The 17048-nt window shown below is 46.6% G+C and overlaps 1 protein-coding gene across 1 annotated transcript; it reads left to right on the plus strand.

The window, feature by feature from the left end:
• Window positions 1–615: 615 nt before the first annotated feature.
• Window positions 616–16016, plus strand: AGO4 (argonaute RISC component 4). The gene is made up of 18 exons (XM_071453117.1): window positions 616–1066; window positions 3610–3775; window positions 4429–4549; window positions 5518–5699; window positions 6097–6233; window positions 6313–6447; window positions 6611–6698; window positions 7153–7300; window positions 7377–7496; window positions 7716–7844; window positions 7983–8116; window positions 8588–8772; window positions 9017–9176; window positions 10129–10444; window positions 10892–11026; window positions 11790–11891; window positions 12106–12305; window positions 12398–16016. The coding sequence occupies exons 1-18, from the start codon at window positions 1048–1050 to the stop codon at window positions 12504–12506; spliced, it is 2586 nt and encodes an 861-aa protein (XP_071309218.1). The 5' UTR covers window positions 616–1047; the 3' UTR covers window positions 12507–16016.
• Window positions 16017–17048: the final 1032 nt, after the last annotated feature.

The raw sequence follows: 17048 nt of genomic DNA on the forward strand, positions 1-17048 counted from the left end.
TGATGCCAGACTCTTGTCACCAAATCACAAAATTTGTTGGGGTTGGAGGGGGCCTCTGCAGCCAAGGCAGGGTGATCCAGAGCAGGTGACACAGAAATGCACCCAAGTGAGTTTGGAATCTCCAGGCAGGGAAACTCCAGAATCTCTCTGGGCATCCTGTTCCAGTGCTCGGCCATGCTCATGGAGAGTTCATCCTTATGCTGAGGAAGTGTTTTAGTTTACGGCCATTGCTCCTCACCCTGTTGCTGGGCACCACTGAAAAGGATCATTCGCTGGTGCCCAGCAACAGGATGAAGAGCAATGGCCATAACCAAAACCACGGTGTTTCACCTTAACATGAGGAAGAACTTGGTTATATTGAGGGTGACCGAGCACTGGAACAGGTGTCCAGGGAGGGCGTGGTGTCCCTATCTGGAGACAATCCAACCCCACCTGGAGCGTCCCTGTCACCTGCTCCGGTGACCCTGCCTTGGCAGGGGGTTAGTGCTGGACGATCTCCAGGGTCCCTTCAAACCCGAAATATTCCGGGATTCCGTGATTCACAGCCGGCACCTGTTGCGGCTGCGGGGTCGCGCGGGCGGCGTGCGCGCTCCCGCGGGCGGTGGGGGGGGCGGCGCGCGTGCGCGAGCCGGCGGCGCCGGGCAGCGCGGAGCGGCCTCTTCCTCCCTCCCTTCTCCTCCTCCTTTTCCTCCTCTTCCTCCTCCTCCTCCTCCTCATCCCCGTCCCGGGAGCGCGCTCGGGCGCGTGCTGGCGGCGGCGGGGGCGCGCGCGGGCTCGGCGGGGGCGCAGCGCGGGGATTGTTCGCGCCGCCGCTCGGGGAAGCGGAACGCGGGGAGCGCTCCCCGCCGCGCCCCCGCTGCCTCCTCCTCATCCTCCTCCTCGGCCGCCGCCGCCTCCCGCCCCGCCGCCCCCGTGTCCGCGCCGGACCCCCACCCCGCCGCCAATATTCCCGAGATCAAGCGCTACGCGGCGGCGGCGGGGCCGGCGGCGGGGCCCGGGGCGGGCGGCGGGGCCGGCGGCGAGAGCAGCGAGGCCGCCACCGCCGCCATGGAGGCGTTGGGACCCGGTGAGAGCGCGGGGGGGGCGCGGGGGCCGCGGCCTGTCGGGCCGTGACAGCGGGGGAAGGAGGCCGCGGGCCCGGCGGGGCTCCCCGGCAGCAGCGGGGCCCGCTCGGAGCCGCCGGCAATGCCCGGTGCCGAGGAGCCGCTGCGGGTCGCGAAACTTTGCGTGGGGGTTGCGGATGCCCGCACGGCCCCGCTGCTGCCGGGACTACCGGGGGACGCGGCTCGACCTCCCCGGGGTGAACGGGACGGGGCTGGAGCGGGACAGCGACAGCGAGGGGACGGGGACAGGCAGGGCTGTGGTGTCACAGCCATGCGCGCCCTGCAACCTGTGCAGTGATAAGTTTTATATTTGACATTGAGCTATTTCTGAGAGTTTAAGGTGATGCTGTCTGAAAATACGGCTGTTTATTTCTTTAACAAACTTCGCTTAAATACTGGTGGGTTTTTGCATGTGCTGCTTTCCTGCTTGTGTCCTATTCCATGATTATTCTCCCATCAAATGCCCGCGGGATGTATTTCTAGCCCTCAGTGGCCTGTACACCTGACCCATCAAGTTCCCATTCAAACGATTGGTATAAGCCAAGTGATGTTAATTTCGGTGTGATAGGAAACGTTTATTGACACAAAGGTGCAATTCCAGAAGAATCCAGAGTTTGAGGTAGTGAGGGCTGACTCAGAGCCTGCTGTATGTGTGTGATGTATCCTGGCCTCCCCGAGTTCCAGCTGGAGAAGCAGATTCTCTTTCAGTTTTGAAAACTGCTTCCTGTCTGAAGCAATTCGGTTGAGGTGCTTAGTACATAATGGTTGTGGGGTAAGAGAAATTAAAATACAACAGCACATACAACCTTAGTCAGGCTGATCAGATGAAAATCCTGTGATGCCAGAGCAGCCTGGCTTCAAATGGGAAAACAGTTTGTAGCTAATTCTTTAGAATCCTTTGAGAAATAACTTTAGGAAGGAGGAGATGTAAGTTTTATTTCCTTTGGTCAGAACAGAGGACAGCGTTGCTGTGCATGTTTGCAGAACTTGTCAATACCAAGGGAGGAAAATGGGTAAATATAGTGGTCATTTAATCTCTTGCAGGAGGTCAGTGCCTGCACTTCCTTCAGACTAATTAGCATGGGATTAATGGATCATCTCTCGTATCCAAATAAGCACAGCAAACTTTGATTGCCCTCAATGATTCACGCTTGTCCAAGACAGCTGTAGTTTTTTTAAACAACAAACTGTAACTTTTTTTAAACACTAACTGTACCCCACAACTGGTCTGACCGTGAGGGAGCATGATCCCTCAGGCAGGTGTGGAGCCAGGAACGTGTCCTGTGGGGTGTCTGTCCCCAACAGCTCTGCAGAGCTGACACAGCCGTGGGCTTCAGCTGCTTACATGCTCTGTGTTCCCTCTGCTTAAAAATATTCCAGGGCTGGTGTCCTTAGGTTGGTAATTTCATTTGGTAATGCAGTAGCCAATGGATGGCTTTTAAATCCAGTGTGGAATCTCCTGGGATTTGGTCCTGGCTTCAGTTTATGCTTGTGTTAAACTTTATTGCTACACCCTGCAGTGTACCCAAATAGGAGTCACCTACCTCTCCTTTTTCCTGGTACAAACTCTGAGATTTTGTACTACATGGATGCTGTCAGGTTATAATGCTAAATTAGCCCTAAGTTTTATGATAGGTTTATTATTACATTCTAGTGAGAGTGCTTGCCCTCTCCTTTGCTACTCTACAACAGAGGGAAGACACTTTGATCACACTGAGCCTTGCTCAGATATAGACAAACCCATGAAAATATACCAATGTCATTTGCTTTATGTGCAGTGTCAGCTGAGGCTCTGATTGATTTAAAAAATAGTCAGTTTAATCTCGTTAACATGGTATCTCAGATCTTAACACTTTGAGGAGGGTAACTAAAGGTTTCCCTAGTGACCAGCTTGCATGTGAGTAATGCTTCCAGGCCTCTAATAATTTCCTCCTTAGATCTGTTCCTGAAGCTCTTCTTTTGTCCCAATAAAATATCTCTTCCATGTCTCTAGGAGTCCACACCTGTCTAATGCTTTCTCCCTTATCCTTCTGCTTAGAGGAAAGCCTGAACCTTTCCTCACTCCTGTCTTTACATTGGAATTTTAAATTGGATCATTGACGTCTGAACTTTAAGCCTGTAGTGAAAACAATGACAAAGTGTGGCTTTGGTGGCTGTTGGTTTGTTTTAGAAATGGAGGTAGGGATGTATTTCTCTTTGCATTACATGAAAATACATAATATCTGTATGGTTGCGTTCCTTCTTAGGACTCTCTGAAGTTCTTAACCGCTGTCATGAATAAATGCCACTAAAATTTTAACTAAAATTTTAAGAATGATTTATGGCACCTACCTATACATGCTTTAGGGAACACCTTTTTTACCTTGGAGTTCTGAGCAACTGGAAGGCTGAGCCTCTTTGAACGCCTCTGTTTACAGCCTCAAAAAGCTTAAGATTTCTTCCTGCCCAGTCAAATGGTGCATGGAGTGGGCCATCACATCTCACACACATTTATTTGGCTTTCTAGGGCCCCCAACCAGCCTTTTCCAGCCCCCCCGTCGCCCAGGCCTGGGCACTGTTGGCAAACCCATCCGGCTCCTGGCCAACCACTTCCAGGTTCAGATCCCCAAGATTGATGTTTATCACTATGATGTGGACATCAAACCAGAGAAACGCCCCCGAAGAGTCAACAGGTAGGAGTAACTTACTAAAGGTTTACTGATTTAAATTAAGTGTATATGCCTGATGTAAGGAAGCTGTGAATCCTAGGAATTCTCCATCTGCTAAAGGCCTGTGTGTGTTTGTACTGTGGTCAGCAGTTGCTTTTCAGTGAACTATAATATTCTTGCAACTGGCCTGTAATCAGGAAGGCTCTGGGAAATGTACTGAGCATTGACCTCCAGCTGGTTTTATTTTACAGTCTACAAGTCAATGTCCCTGGTAGTTGTTCCACAGCCTGTTACACAAACGTGTAGCAGCTGAGGGGAGGCATTTCAGCTTGTAGATTTTGGAGTCCACACATGGATCAATCCACAGAGTGTCCCACCCACCCCAAGGCTCCTGTGTGAGAACATCTCCAGGATGTTTTGGAGAACATCTTCCTCTGCTTGTTTTCAGTGTAGCTCTGCTGACAGCACAGATACCTGTACAGACACCTGTGTGTGCCACTTGGGCGTCTTAACCTGGGGGTGACATTCACAGCTTCTGGTGTGACCTGGGGGTGCTTTTGTGCATTGCTGTTTTTCCTATCTTTCTCCTTTAAGAAAAAAAATGAAAAAAATAATTTTAAATTGTGTAAGACTATTACTGATTTTTCTGTTCTTCCACTTAATGAATCACTGCCTAGGGAGGTGGTGGACACGATGGTGAGGCACTTCAAGATGCAGATATTTGGGGATCGGCAGCCTGGCTACGATGGGAAGCGGAACATGTACACAGCACACCCCTTACCCATTGGCAGGGATAGAGTAAGTGTTGCTTTAACTTTTCCACAGGAAAACTGTTACAGTGTCATTTGAAAAGTGTTCATTTATTGACATTAACCCAAAATACTGTCACACCTATTGGTGTAGTCTTGGAAATGACAGACAGGACCAGTCAGGGACTCTAGGAGCTCACTGGTGTTTTACTGAAGTTTGTGTCTTTGGGTTTCTAATTCCCACTTCTTCAGCTACAGAATATCATGAGACATGAGAACTACATTTTTGTTCTTGCTGCTGCAAGGACACTATTTTTCTTTCACCCTGGTGGGAACTTCCCTTTTCCCTCTACTGACCCTTGTTCTGTTGCTGAACGATAAAGTCATTGTAGCTGATGATGACTCTGGTTGGGTTTGGTTGTGCTGTGGAGATATGTCCTTGTCTTCCTGGAACAACCAGATCAGCTGTTCCTGCCTTGCATGTGCACCCCAGCTCTAAACAAAACTTCCTCCCATCAACTGATCTCCCAAGGGATCTGGTCATTGTTGTGCCTTGGAGGATGTCCAGGACGAGTTCACAGTTACCTCTGGGCTGTGGGGTGTGACAGTCATCCCAAGTCCTGCGCCAGAACTCTGAGATTTGTGTCTCTCAGAGAGTCTCCTTTATGACCAAAAGGTTTTCTTGCCTTCCCATTTGGTTCACAAAACATCTTGCTATTAATTGGCTGACTTAAAAAAAATGACTCACTGTTCTCCAGAGCTTTGATGTCACCATACTAATCACTGCTGAAAATTTACATTTAAAGATACTTCAGTGCAGTTTCTCAGATGAATAAATGACAAACTTTCAAAGTCCTGAGGGAGGCAATTGTAATATTTTAAGGTCATTACACAAACTAATAATCAAAAATACAGAATCAAAGGACGCCTAGGAGAAAACTGTACCATTGCTGAGTGTTGTGTCTGTCTGCAATCCATGACAAAAGCTTGTGCTTAATTTTCTTGTGCCTGTGGCAGGTGGATATGGAGGTTACACTTCCAGGAGAGGGGAAGGACCAGACATTTAAGGTTTCCATTCAGTGGGTGTCAGTCGTCAGCCTTCAGATGCTGCTGGAAGCTCTGGCAGGGCACTTGAATGAAGTTCCTGAAGATTCTGTACAGGCACTGGATGTGATCACACGGCACCTTCCCTCCATGAGGTGGGTACTTGTGGGGCCTTCCTGACTGGCTGTGTCTTCTATCCATCTTAACCTTTGTGTTTGTCATTCCTTGCTGCTGCTCTGCTGCCCATTACACTCCTGTGGTAGAAGGGATGAGGGATACAGCCATGTAATTCAACACCTGCCTTACAAATTTGCACTAGAATAGGGAAATGTGATCTGAACTAGACTTGTGTCTGCTGGTCATGTTTCTAACAGGAATTTGCTGTACCCTTTCCAGCTGCCCTGTCAGAAAAGTCTTTGTGTGCTTGCCATAAGTCAGCTCTGACAGTTATAACATGCTGTAATAATAACATGTTTTAAACACTATAGGTATGAATGTAAAAAATACATCAGAAGGAAATGATCAGAGTATTAATTTTCTTATTTTTTCCAGGTACACCCCTGTGGGTCGCTCCTTTTTCTCCCCTCCTGAAGGTTATTACCACCCCCTGGGAGGGGGCAGGGAGGTCTGGTTTGGCTTCCACCAGTCTGTCCGTCCTGCCATGTGGAACATGATGCTCAACATTGATGGTGTGTAGGAGATTCTGTCTCGCTCATGTAACAGAGTTCTTTGTGCTTCCCAGTTCATTGTCCTGTCTTTTTATCTTAGTGTCAGCGACTGCTTTCTATCGTGCCCAGCCTATCATTGAGTTCATGTGCGAGGTCTTGGACATCCAGAACATCAGTGAACAAAGCAAACCTCTGACAGACTCCCAGCGTGTCAAGTTTACCAAAGAAATCAGAGGTAAAAGCTTGTCCTAAAGCTGCTGCAAGAAAATACTGAAACCTCATAATATGTTGTAATGAAAATTTGCAATGCACATGGAGAACTGGGCTGTTCCCTTTTTGCCTTCATCCTTTTCAAAGGTGATTCCTGTCCCTGAATTTATTTTCTGTTGAGTTTTCAGGTCTAAAAGTAGAGGTGACCCACTGTGGCCAGATGAAGAGAAAATACAGAGTTTGCAATGTTACCAGGCGACCAGCCAGCCACCAGACGTATGTATCCAGCACTGCCTGACAGTTCTTAAAATCTTCAACCTATTCAATATATCTGGAATATACTTGGTGTATTTTTTATGCAGGAATAGTTGATTCTGGAGGTGAAGCAGCTCTGTGGCTTTACAGGAATGTTTAGTCTTAGTGGAGTAGAGGAATAGTGTGGGTTTTGACTACTTTTTTATTTCTTTCAACCCAGGAAAACTGAGCTGTATCCTGGTTTTTAAATACAGTTATCAAAAGCTCCTATAAAAAATAGCTAAAATACAAGAAATTTTTAAAATAGCTAAAATACAAGAAATTTGGTATACGGTCTAAAATCTTTTCATAAAGAAGAGATCCAGTAAGTAAAGAAAATAGAGATTTGCTAAAGGTAGTCTGGAATAGATTTTTCATATAATTTTTTCCTTTAAAAAACCTGACAAAGTCTAACCAGAACAAATGTCATTTCTAGGTTCCCTCTGCAGCTGGAGAATGGGCAGGCCATGGAGTGCACAGTAGCTCAGTATTTTAAGCAGAAGTACAGTCTGCAGCTGAAATACCCTCACCTGCCCTGTCTCCAAGTGGGACAGGAGCAGAAACACACATACCTGCCACTGGAGGTAAGGATCTGAGTCCTGCACTGTGGGGTGTCCTCTGTTAAACGGTGTCACAGCACCTCTCCCTGCTCCCCTGCAGGTGTGTAACATCGTGGCAGGCCAGAGGTGCATCAAGAAGCTCACAGACAATCAGACCTCGACCATGATAAAAGCAACAGCCAGGTCTGCCCCAGACAGGCAGGAGGAGATCAGCAGACTGGTGAGTATTTTTCCAGCTGCACAGTCTGTGTTTGTCACTTCTCATGGCTTTTCCAGAGCATTGGAGCAGGTGATGTTGAGCAGCATGACCAGGAGAGAAGTTAAAAAAATCTGGTTTGGTTAAAACAAATCCTTCTAAACTGAAAGGCTGTTGATGACAAAGAGGGCAGAGTCACCTGAAGTTTTAGTTTAGTGACATCAGTACTTGTCTTGTCCCCAGGTGAAGAGTAACAGTATGGTTGGTGGGCCTGATCCGTATCTGAAGGAGTTTGGAATTGTTGTCCATAACGAAATGACAGAGCTGACAGGCAGAGTTCTGCCAGCCCCAATGCTGCAGTATGGAGGCAGGGTGAGTTTCCATGTCTTGTAAAACTCCTTATCCTGAGGTTATTGAAATTCATGAGGTGTTTTGTGTATCTTCCTCTTGTGGGCTACAGTCAAAACGGAGCAGCACTTGATTTGTAATTTGCCTTTGGTTTTTACCTAGAACAAGACTGTGGCCACACCAAACCAAGGTGTGTGGGACATGAGAGGGAAACAGTTCTATGCTGGCATTGAGATTAAAGTTTGGGCTGTTGCCTGTTTTGCTCCTCAAAAACAATGCAGGGAGGACTTGCTGAAGTAAGTATTTTCCTATTTATTTAGGATTCTGTTTCAAGGTGTATTTTTCTCATGTTTCTGAAAGGTGATGTGTAGTATAAATTGATTTTCCCCTGCCCTTCAAATTACTCTACAGAATCCTAAAGAAAGAGGTTCTGTGAACTACTGATTGGCAAAAGTCATGGTTGTAATAATACTCAGATAAAGTAGGTGGATAAGTGAAAATTTACCAGAGCATCAGTATTAGTTTGGGAGTCTGCCTCAGGATGTTTATCTCAAATGTCTGTTTCTGTAAGGCTTGTAAAACTACAGTAGCTGATGACCTTCCTCAGAGAGGATTAGAGTCATATTAGTGAGCTCCTGCTGGGAATAGAATTGCTAAAAACCAGTTACTGTAGTGCTGTGAAATAGCAGAACCAGTGTAGATCTGGTTGATAAAACTGATGAGTGAGCCATAGTGAGAAGGGCAGAACAAATCCACTTCTATTTCAGGAGTTTCACAGACCAGCTGCGCAAGATCTCCAAGGACGCCGGGATGCCCATCCAGGGCCAGCCCTGCTTCTGCAAGTACGCCCAGGGGGCAGACAGCGTGGAGCCCATGTTCAAACACCTAAAGCTGACTTATGTGGGCCTGCAGCTCATCGTGGTGATTCTGCCTGGGAAGACGCCTGTGTACGGTATGGAGAAGGGGCTGTAAAGTGATCAGGAGTTGTACTGCAAGTGGGTGGCAGGAAGGAGGCAGAGGAGAGATGGGTTCTCTTGAAAAAGATTGGAGCTGGTTTGTCAGGCCTGGTTGGAGAAGTTGTGTATTACCAAAGAGCAAACTGAACCTTTGTCAGTGAAGTTTCAAGGATCTGAATTAGAGTAACATTTGAAAAAAATAAGAGCAAGCAGGAACCACTGCCTTATTTTCTGTCACAGCTGAAGTCAAGCGGGTTGGAGATACTCTTCTAGGCATGGCCACACAGTGTGTTCAGGTAAAGAACGTGGTCAAAACCTCTCCACAAACGCTGTCTAACCTGTGTCTGAAGATCAATGCCAAGCTTGGAGGAATCAACAATGTGCTGGTACCTCATCAAAGGTGAGATTCAATCAAAAGCTCTTTGTAATGTCTGCATTGTCAAGGAAAATTGTGTTGTTTTGCTAAAATGATACTTTTCAAAATAAAACATACTTCAGAAATTCCCACAGTGTGGAGTGGACAGTGGAGGATATGTCTGCATTTGGAGTGTTCCCAGTAAGCCCTGAGCCAAGGGGAGTCAGAGCCATCCAGCAGTCAGAGCCACCAAACTCACCAAGGTTTTTTTCCTGTCTCTTTCCTGCCTTTGGATTCACTCTGTACCTTTTCCTCTTGCCACCTCCAATAGCATCCTGTGTTTATGTCCAAATTGAAAGAGAAGGAGTGAGGAGGAGTGACCTGGAATCAATGCTTGTAACATGGTCTGCCTTTGATCCTGTCCTTGTCACTTTCTGTTCTTTCTGGACTGTAAGTGCTGGAGGCAGAGAATTTTGCCCTTAAAGACTCTCTCACAGGTTTAAGTTCTGTTCAGTGCTTTGGATGCACCTTCCTCAGCTTTAATGTTTTTTGTTCCTGGCCCATTTTCTTTTTACTGTTCTTATTTATTATTATGAGTTGATAAGAGGCTACCTCTCCTCTCAAGTCAGGGTGAGGAAGTTGGACTGGAGAAGAGAAGGCTGTGTGAAAGCCTCACAGCACCTTCCAGTATCCAAAAGGACCAACAAGGAGGCCAGTGAGGGACTGTAGTAATGGCTTCAAACCTAAAGAGAGTACATTAGATTAGAGACTAGGAAGGAATTGTTCACTGTGAGGATGGTGAGGCCCTGCACAGGTTGCCTAGAAAAGCTGTGGTTGCCCCATCCCTGGAGGTGTTCAAAGCCAGGTTGGACAGGACTTGCAGCAACCAAGGTTGGGGTGGGGTGGGTGGAACTGGCTGGGCTTTTAAGGCCTTTTCACACCCAAACCCTTCTGGACTTCGGTGGTTCTAACTAATAAACTCAATCTTACCAAACAGGCCCTCGGTGTTCCAGCAGCCAGTGATCTTTCTGGGAGCAGATGTCACTCACCCTCCGGCCGGGGACGGGAAGAAGCCGTCGATCGCGGCCGTGGTGGGCAGCATGGACGGGCACCCCAGCCGCTACTGCGCCACCGTGCGCGTGCAGACCTCGCGCCAGGAGACCTCCCAGGAGCTGCTCTACAGCCAGGAGGTGATCCAGGACCTGACCAACATGGTCCGGGAGCTGCTGATCCAGTTCTACAAATCCACTCGTTTCAAGCCCACCAGGATCATTTACTACAGAGGGGGAGTGTCGGAAGGACAGATGAAACAGGTACTGCCTGGTGATAATTTTTTGTTGCTCATGAATAGGGATTGCTAGATATTTATGTGGATTATAAGGGATTTGCCATTGAAAAAATATATTTATTTATGTGGATTATATTTGTTCTTGGAAAAATTAAGTTAAAAATGTTTTAAAACTCATTTAATTATTACAAATTAAGTGAATTGTCCTGGGCAAGCACAATTTACCAGTCTGCTCATGTCCCTTACCATGCAGCATTTGTATTCATGTAGATTATATATGTTACTGGAAAAATTAGGTTAAAAAATTTTTAAAATTCACTTAATTATTAAAAATTAAGTGAATTGTCCTGGGCAAGCACAATTAACCAGTCTGCTTGTGTCCCTTACCATGCAGCATTTGTACACAGGTTAAAAAAAAATAATCAAATACCTACTGAATTCATCACATAATAGTTAAATCTTCTGCTTGTAGGTAGCTTGGCCAGAGCTGATCGCCATCCGGAAGGCCTGCATTAGTTTGGAGGAAGATTACAGACCTGGAATAACCTACATTGTTGTGCAGAAAAGGCATCACACCAGGCTGTTCTGTGCTGACAAAACTGAAAGGGCAAGTACTGACTCCATGAGGGGGAGGTGGTGGCACAGGAAAGTGGGATTGTTTGATTCAGTGGGGTGGGATCTGTCTTGCCCACTAAAGCTGTAAAGCAGTAGCAGTACTGAGTGGTAACAGGCTTCCTCTACCAAAATAACCAGTTCCTCCTTTTTTTATTGCTCTACATCAGATGGAACAGCTTGTTCCCCCTTTTGGAATAGGTGTGCTCAGTATCCCAGTATTTGTGTACCTGGAGATGTATCCTGGGGTTTTATAGTCCAGGATTCCTGATGATGAGCTGACCTGGCTGCTCACTCTATTCCCTGTTCTGTCTCCAGGTGCATCTAAGATGTGCCTGTGGTACAAATCCACAGGCCAGCTGAGGAACCTTCTATAGGGAAGAGCTTGATTTGTGGTTTGCTTTTAAACCCAGATCTCCAGGGTGTGAGAGCAAACAAGGGTACGAAATAAATTTATCTCAGGAGCCTGTATTTTCAGATCCTGAATTACTTGTGTAGGCTTTATCCCACTCTGCAGTTTTAATGGTGCTGGCAAGGGTTTTATTTTCCTCTGATGACACACCAGCTGGATTTGGTGAAGTTTCTAAAAATGAATTCACAGAGAACATTTTCATTCCTCCTGTGTAAACGACCTTAATATATTTTCACCTTTCTGAGCAGTAAATTCTCCAGCAGCTTTCAATAGAACCTACCTTTGAAAGCATTTTGGGGTCACTTCCAAAAAAGCCTATGGACTAATAATAAACCTTTCTCACTAGGTGGGTAAAAGTGGCAACGTACCAGCAGGCACTACTGTGGACAGCACCATCACACATCCCTCTGAATTTGACTTTTACCTCTGTAGCCATGCAGGAATTCAGGTAATGTCAGCTCTGCTGCGCTCAGGCTGTGTGACTAAATCCTTGTAGTTGTCCCCATGGGAAAAGTCACTTCTGTTTGTCACTTGGCAGACCCAGAGTGTGTTGGTGCCTGCTTGGCACTGACTCCTCAGTGCCTGCTGGAAGGTGCAGCCTGCAGGTACCACCTCTGTCCTTGCTGTTGCTCTCCAGCTGACTGCTCACCTGTTCTCTGCAGGGAACCAGCCGGCCCTCCCACTACCAGGTGCTGTGGGATGACAACTGTTTCACAGCAGACGAGCTGCAGCTGCTGACGTACCAGCTGTGCCACACCTACGTGCGCTGCACCCGCTCCGTCTCCATCCCCGCGCCCGCCTACTACGCCAGGCTGGTGGCATTTCGGGCCAGGTACCATCTTGTGGATAAGGATCACGACAGGTAAGGGATGGCCTCACCATCGTGGTAAGCAGGTAGTGAGGCTGAGCTGAGCTGCTTGTCCCAGTTGTTGACGGGTGTGTGTCTGCTCACAGCGCTGAGGGCAGCCACGTGTCGGGGCAGAGCAACGGCCGCGATCCGCAGGCGCTGGCCAAGGCCGTGCAGATCCACCACGACACCCAGCACACCATGTATTTCGCTTGAGAGCACCTGGGAAGATGAGGCAAAACAAGTACCCATGCAGTCCTGAAGTGTTTGGAAGCCTCCTGCTCTATCCAGGGCCGGGGGATTTCGGACTGCCCACTACCAGCAGCTCCGGACAGTCGCACTGAATTTGTTCTTCACTGCAACGTCTGATGCACCAACACAATTGAGCCATTTGTTTCATTGTTTTCTGTACTAGAAATCCATAGACTTGTCTTTTCTGATGCATTGGACTGAATTTTTACCTCAAAGCGCAAAGGCCGATCATCCTGAAATTTTTCAAGGACTTGGCACGAAAGGTTTCTATCAAATCTTTTGCTAGCTGTGGTTTTTTCAGTTCTCCTCATCCCATGAGCTGACGGTGACTGCTGCTCTGTCTCCGTGCCCTGCTTCGTGAGTATGATGTGATGGCAAAATGTTTTATCCAGCTCGCTGTAATCCTTCTGTCGTGTGGGGCCATAGATTTTTTTATGGAGATTTTAGACTTCACTACTGTAAATGCCTTTTAACAAACATAACTTTCACAGTATTGCAGTTTTTTGTCAGTTTTACTAATTATCTTTTTAATCTCTGCAGACTTGGGCTGCAAAGCAATTGCACTATACTGCGAGTTAATAGGTGGTTCTTGTTCTGTGAATGTGTAATATAACCAATAGTGATGCCTGTCAGTAGATTTTAATGATAATGGTTATAAATAATACTGCCATGGTATCGTAACAAGTACTGAACCATCATTTCCCCCCTCTAAAAATGATAAAACAAAAAAAAAAATTTAGCTTTTAGGTATTTTGCAAACTTTTACAAAAGTGCCCACTTTATGCTGCTGTGTGGTTTGATAAATCTAAGTGATTTTAAAACTTTTTTCTCATAGAAGGTTTAACTTTGGCAATAAATCTTTGTTTTTTAAGCCCCCCCAAACAGTGTAATTTTCTAGCTGAGGATTGTGCATGAGTTTAACCAACATTCTCGTGTCGTTTTCTGAACACACAATTTGGCAGTTTCTGAAACAAATTAGAAAAGACGCATTTCCATGCTTTTTTTAAGAATTATTTTTAACTGTTTTATATTCACTGTTGGTGTCCTGTCTACAACATTTTTTATAAGCTTGGAAACTGGGTGTTCCGTGTAGGAAAGGCCAACGTGTGCAGTTGAAATGTATTGTGTGACAGGCAACCTGAGGACTTGTACCAGCATTTTGAACTGTTTTTTTTCCCTGGGAATCTGGGTTGCCCACACAATTGCATTTACAGCATGTTGAACCCATGTGAGTCTCAAATGCTGATTCTGTCCCAGCCTAGAAATTAGGGTTTTTAATCTGCTTGGCTTTTTTCAGCTGCAACCTGTAATCCAGAACAGGGACCTGGTTTTCCTGGTATTCCTGTAATCCATGAACGTAGTAATTTAAGACTAGATTCCTTACTGTATACCTGAGTTAGTGCAGATTAAAGCTTATTCCTAAACTGAGGAGGAGTTTGAGGAGCCCAAGGATTGCACTGTGGTCTCTGATACTTGTGTGGGGTTTGCTGCTAAGTTGTCTGCTGTCCCAAAGCTTAGGAACCAGCCCCCTCTAAATTTCAGCAATAGGAAATGCTGTTTCCTTCAGTCTTTAAGCTTGTAAATAAATGAAAGTTTACATTTCTAAATGCTGTTGTTTTCAGTTGTACCAGAGTACACTGAACATCTTCAAACAGTTTTATAACCTCCTTGCCAGTAGTATGTCTCATAAATTAAGTTTAACCTCTTTTCATTTCTGTTGAAAATGGGACTGAAGTGAACCCTGCTCCTGGCACGTGCCAGGACAGGTTTAGATTGAAAAAACAAAAAAGATTCTTTTACGTTTTTTAACTTTTTTTTTAAAGAATACCTCACTTGTGTAACAAAATCAGGACATGTGGGTGGGAGACTGACCGCTGCTTTTCTCAGTACTCGTTCAGGGAGAAGACACAAAAACCCTTTTTAGAGTGAACTCTGACTGACCCAACACACACAGAGAACTTTGGCACCTTGAAAAGCACCTGAGCACCTGTTGGAGGTGGTAGGATCCAAGATCCCTGATTTGAGTTTGTGCACTAGGAATGGGGCTGGTTTAACGAGGGTGCATAAAAAATGAACTTTATCACCAATTAGTTGTCCAGTGCCAAGCACTCCTGGTTGAGACTGAGGGAATGGAGAGCCTCTCCTTGGTTTGCCTGTGACTGGATATTTAACCTCAGACCAGGTGGAGCATCAGCCCCTGGTGAGCCCTGGGCCAGCACCCGAGCGGGGCTGGTGTGAGCCCACCCCGGGCCCAGGGCTGGAGTTTTGGGGGGAAAGCACTGAAGTTCAGGATCCAAGTTGCAGCAGTGCTGCCCTAGGCAGGTCTGAGCCCAAGTCTGGAGGACTTGAGGACCTGAGTGAGCCCTGTGGGCCTGAGTGACTCGTTCTGCATGTGTCAATCAATGGGAAGATGTGCATTCTGTAGCTGTAGTTTTAGGGTGTTTTGATTTTTGTTTTTTGGGTTGTTTTTTTTTTATAAATAAAGCCTGTTGGCCACTGTTTAGCTCTGTGGTGTGAAAGATTTTAAATGTAGCAAAGTTCAAGGAGTTGGGGAAGGGGGTGGTTGATATATATATATATTAAAAAATATAAAAAAAACGGGGGGAGGGGGCAGAAATCCTGTTTTCCACCCGGTTCTGCTTGCTTTGTCCCTGCTGAGCTGTGAACAAGCTCTGGCAATCCCTAGTTAGCCTGTCTCCACCAGTCTGGCTCTTGTGTCGCTGGGAGCTCCATCCGAAGGGCGGTGCCGGGGCTGTCCTGGGCCCACCCTGGCCGGGCCCTCGGGATGGGGCAGGGCCCTGGCTCAGAGCTGGCACTGACAGCCCCGACCCCTTTGTGGATGTGCTGTAGGAGTTTTCTTGCTCAATAGCGAGGCAGTGACTCTGCTTTCATTTTCAGAAGGTAGGGCCAGAGGGCATTGGATCCATCCTGATCCCGATCCACCGCGAGGCTCTTTCCCTGTGCACTGGAGGAAAGGTCTTGCACTAAATATCACAGATTTTCTTAGACCTTGCTATTGACATTTTCATATTTCTATGTCTAGAGGCTGCAACTTCAATGTAAAATGTTTGCATTTGTTCAGTTTGACTTCTGATGTAATTTTTTGGTTTCTATATTGTTAGACTTGTAATGTTTCAAATGGTATTTTATTAACTTTGGACTGGATGTATGTCTCTAGCAATACGAGGTACTTTCTAAACTGTCCTGGGGCTCACAGCCCCGTGTCGAGATAAGATGCTGGTCGTGTACAATTGCATTGTATTTTTTTTTTTTAGCCTGCAGGGATATTTTGTGTTCATGTGTCCAAAAATAATAATAATAATAAAAAAATTGGCATTCTCGTGCCAAATGTTCTGTTTTTCCTTATTGCTGTCCAATAAATGCAATGTACAGAGTGAGCAACCAATACTGTTGCCTGTAAACAAATGTCTTAAACTATTTAACTTTTAATTAAAACTTGTACAGAATGTGTCACCTGTGGAACTCATTACCACAATATATCTATATCTGATGCATTAAGAGTTAGCAAGTTAAAGAAATACGTATGGGTGACATCTCTCAGGATCCTAAAGGAAGCTGAAATTGCAAATCCCAGGGGCAGGGTTGAGTTTGGGCCTGTTTTTATAATGTTTGGGAAATTACAGAGGAAATTTGGTGTCATGGACTGTACCTGCCTGGAGAAGGGATTCTCTATCAGAGAGATGCAATGAATAAATACAAGAGCTGTTGGCTGCTTCACCTTCTCTATGTGAGGTGAGGGTTTGTCTCCTCAGACAGCTGCACTGCACTATAAATACTGCAGGAAGGACAGGAAAAGCTTTTGGAGGAGGCCAGAGCGTGGGAGCTGTGACTGAAACCGGGACAGGATTGTCTGAAATGCCCGGCACCTTCTGCAGCCCCGCGTTAGGTGTCAGTTCCGTTTGCAGGGCAGATCCTGAGGTTGCTCAGCCTCAGGGAAACCTGAGGAGCTCAAGCCCCAAGGTTTGCTCATCCTGTGTCTTCCAAACTTGATGTAAAGACCAAACCTCAGGAACCCAGAGCTGAGTGATGCGTGTGATTCTGTGCCACAGCCTTGCTGTTTGTGCAGCTCTGATTCCAAAATCCCAGCTGGGTCCTGCTCCAGCCACTCCCTCGGGACAGCAGGAATTGCTGCTCATGCTTTGGGAGAACAGCAGGAGATGGGAATGCTTTGACAGCCTCAATTCCTGTGGCTTTTCCACCTTTTCCTGTAATGGCCCAGCCAGGAACACACACCCGGGCTCGTTCTGGGAATGATGCTCCTGGGGTTTATGATGCTATTGACAAAGTCAAGGCACAGGGTCGGGATTTGCGCTTCTTGGGAAGGACTGATCTGGGACGTGGTGGGAAACAGGATGGAAAAGGGATGCTCTGCCTGGTTCTGTGCGTTTAGATGGAGCAGGGCCACGGGGACTTCCTGCCCTGCTCCTGCCTGGCGAGACTCAGGGCACTTCAGGAATGATCGTACAGCGGTCGATACAAGAACTG

The sequence above is a fragment of the Agelaius tricolor genome, unplaced genomic scaffold (genome assembly GCF_023055355.1).
Source record: "Agelaius tricolor isolate 1412-34295 unplaced genomic scaffold, bAgeTri1.0.p SCAF_36, whole genome shotgun sequence".
NCBI classification, from domain to species: domain Eukaryota; kingdom Metazoa; phylum Chordata; class Aves; order Passeriformes; family Icteridae; genus Agelaius; species Agelaius tricolor.

Excerpts from the sequence above, each read along its gene's own strand:
- AGO4 (XM_071453117.1), top strand. Across the intron at positions 3,776-4,428 it reads CGCCCCCGAAGAGTCAACAG|GGAGGTGGTGGACACGATGG; the intron begins GTAGGAGTAACT and ends ATCACTGCCTAG. Across the intron at positions 8,117-8,587 it reads TGCAGGGAGGACTTGCTGAA|GAGTTTCACAGACCAGCTGC; the intron begins GTAAGTATTTTC and ends CTTCTATTTCAG.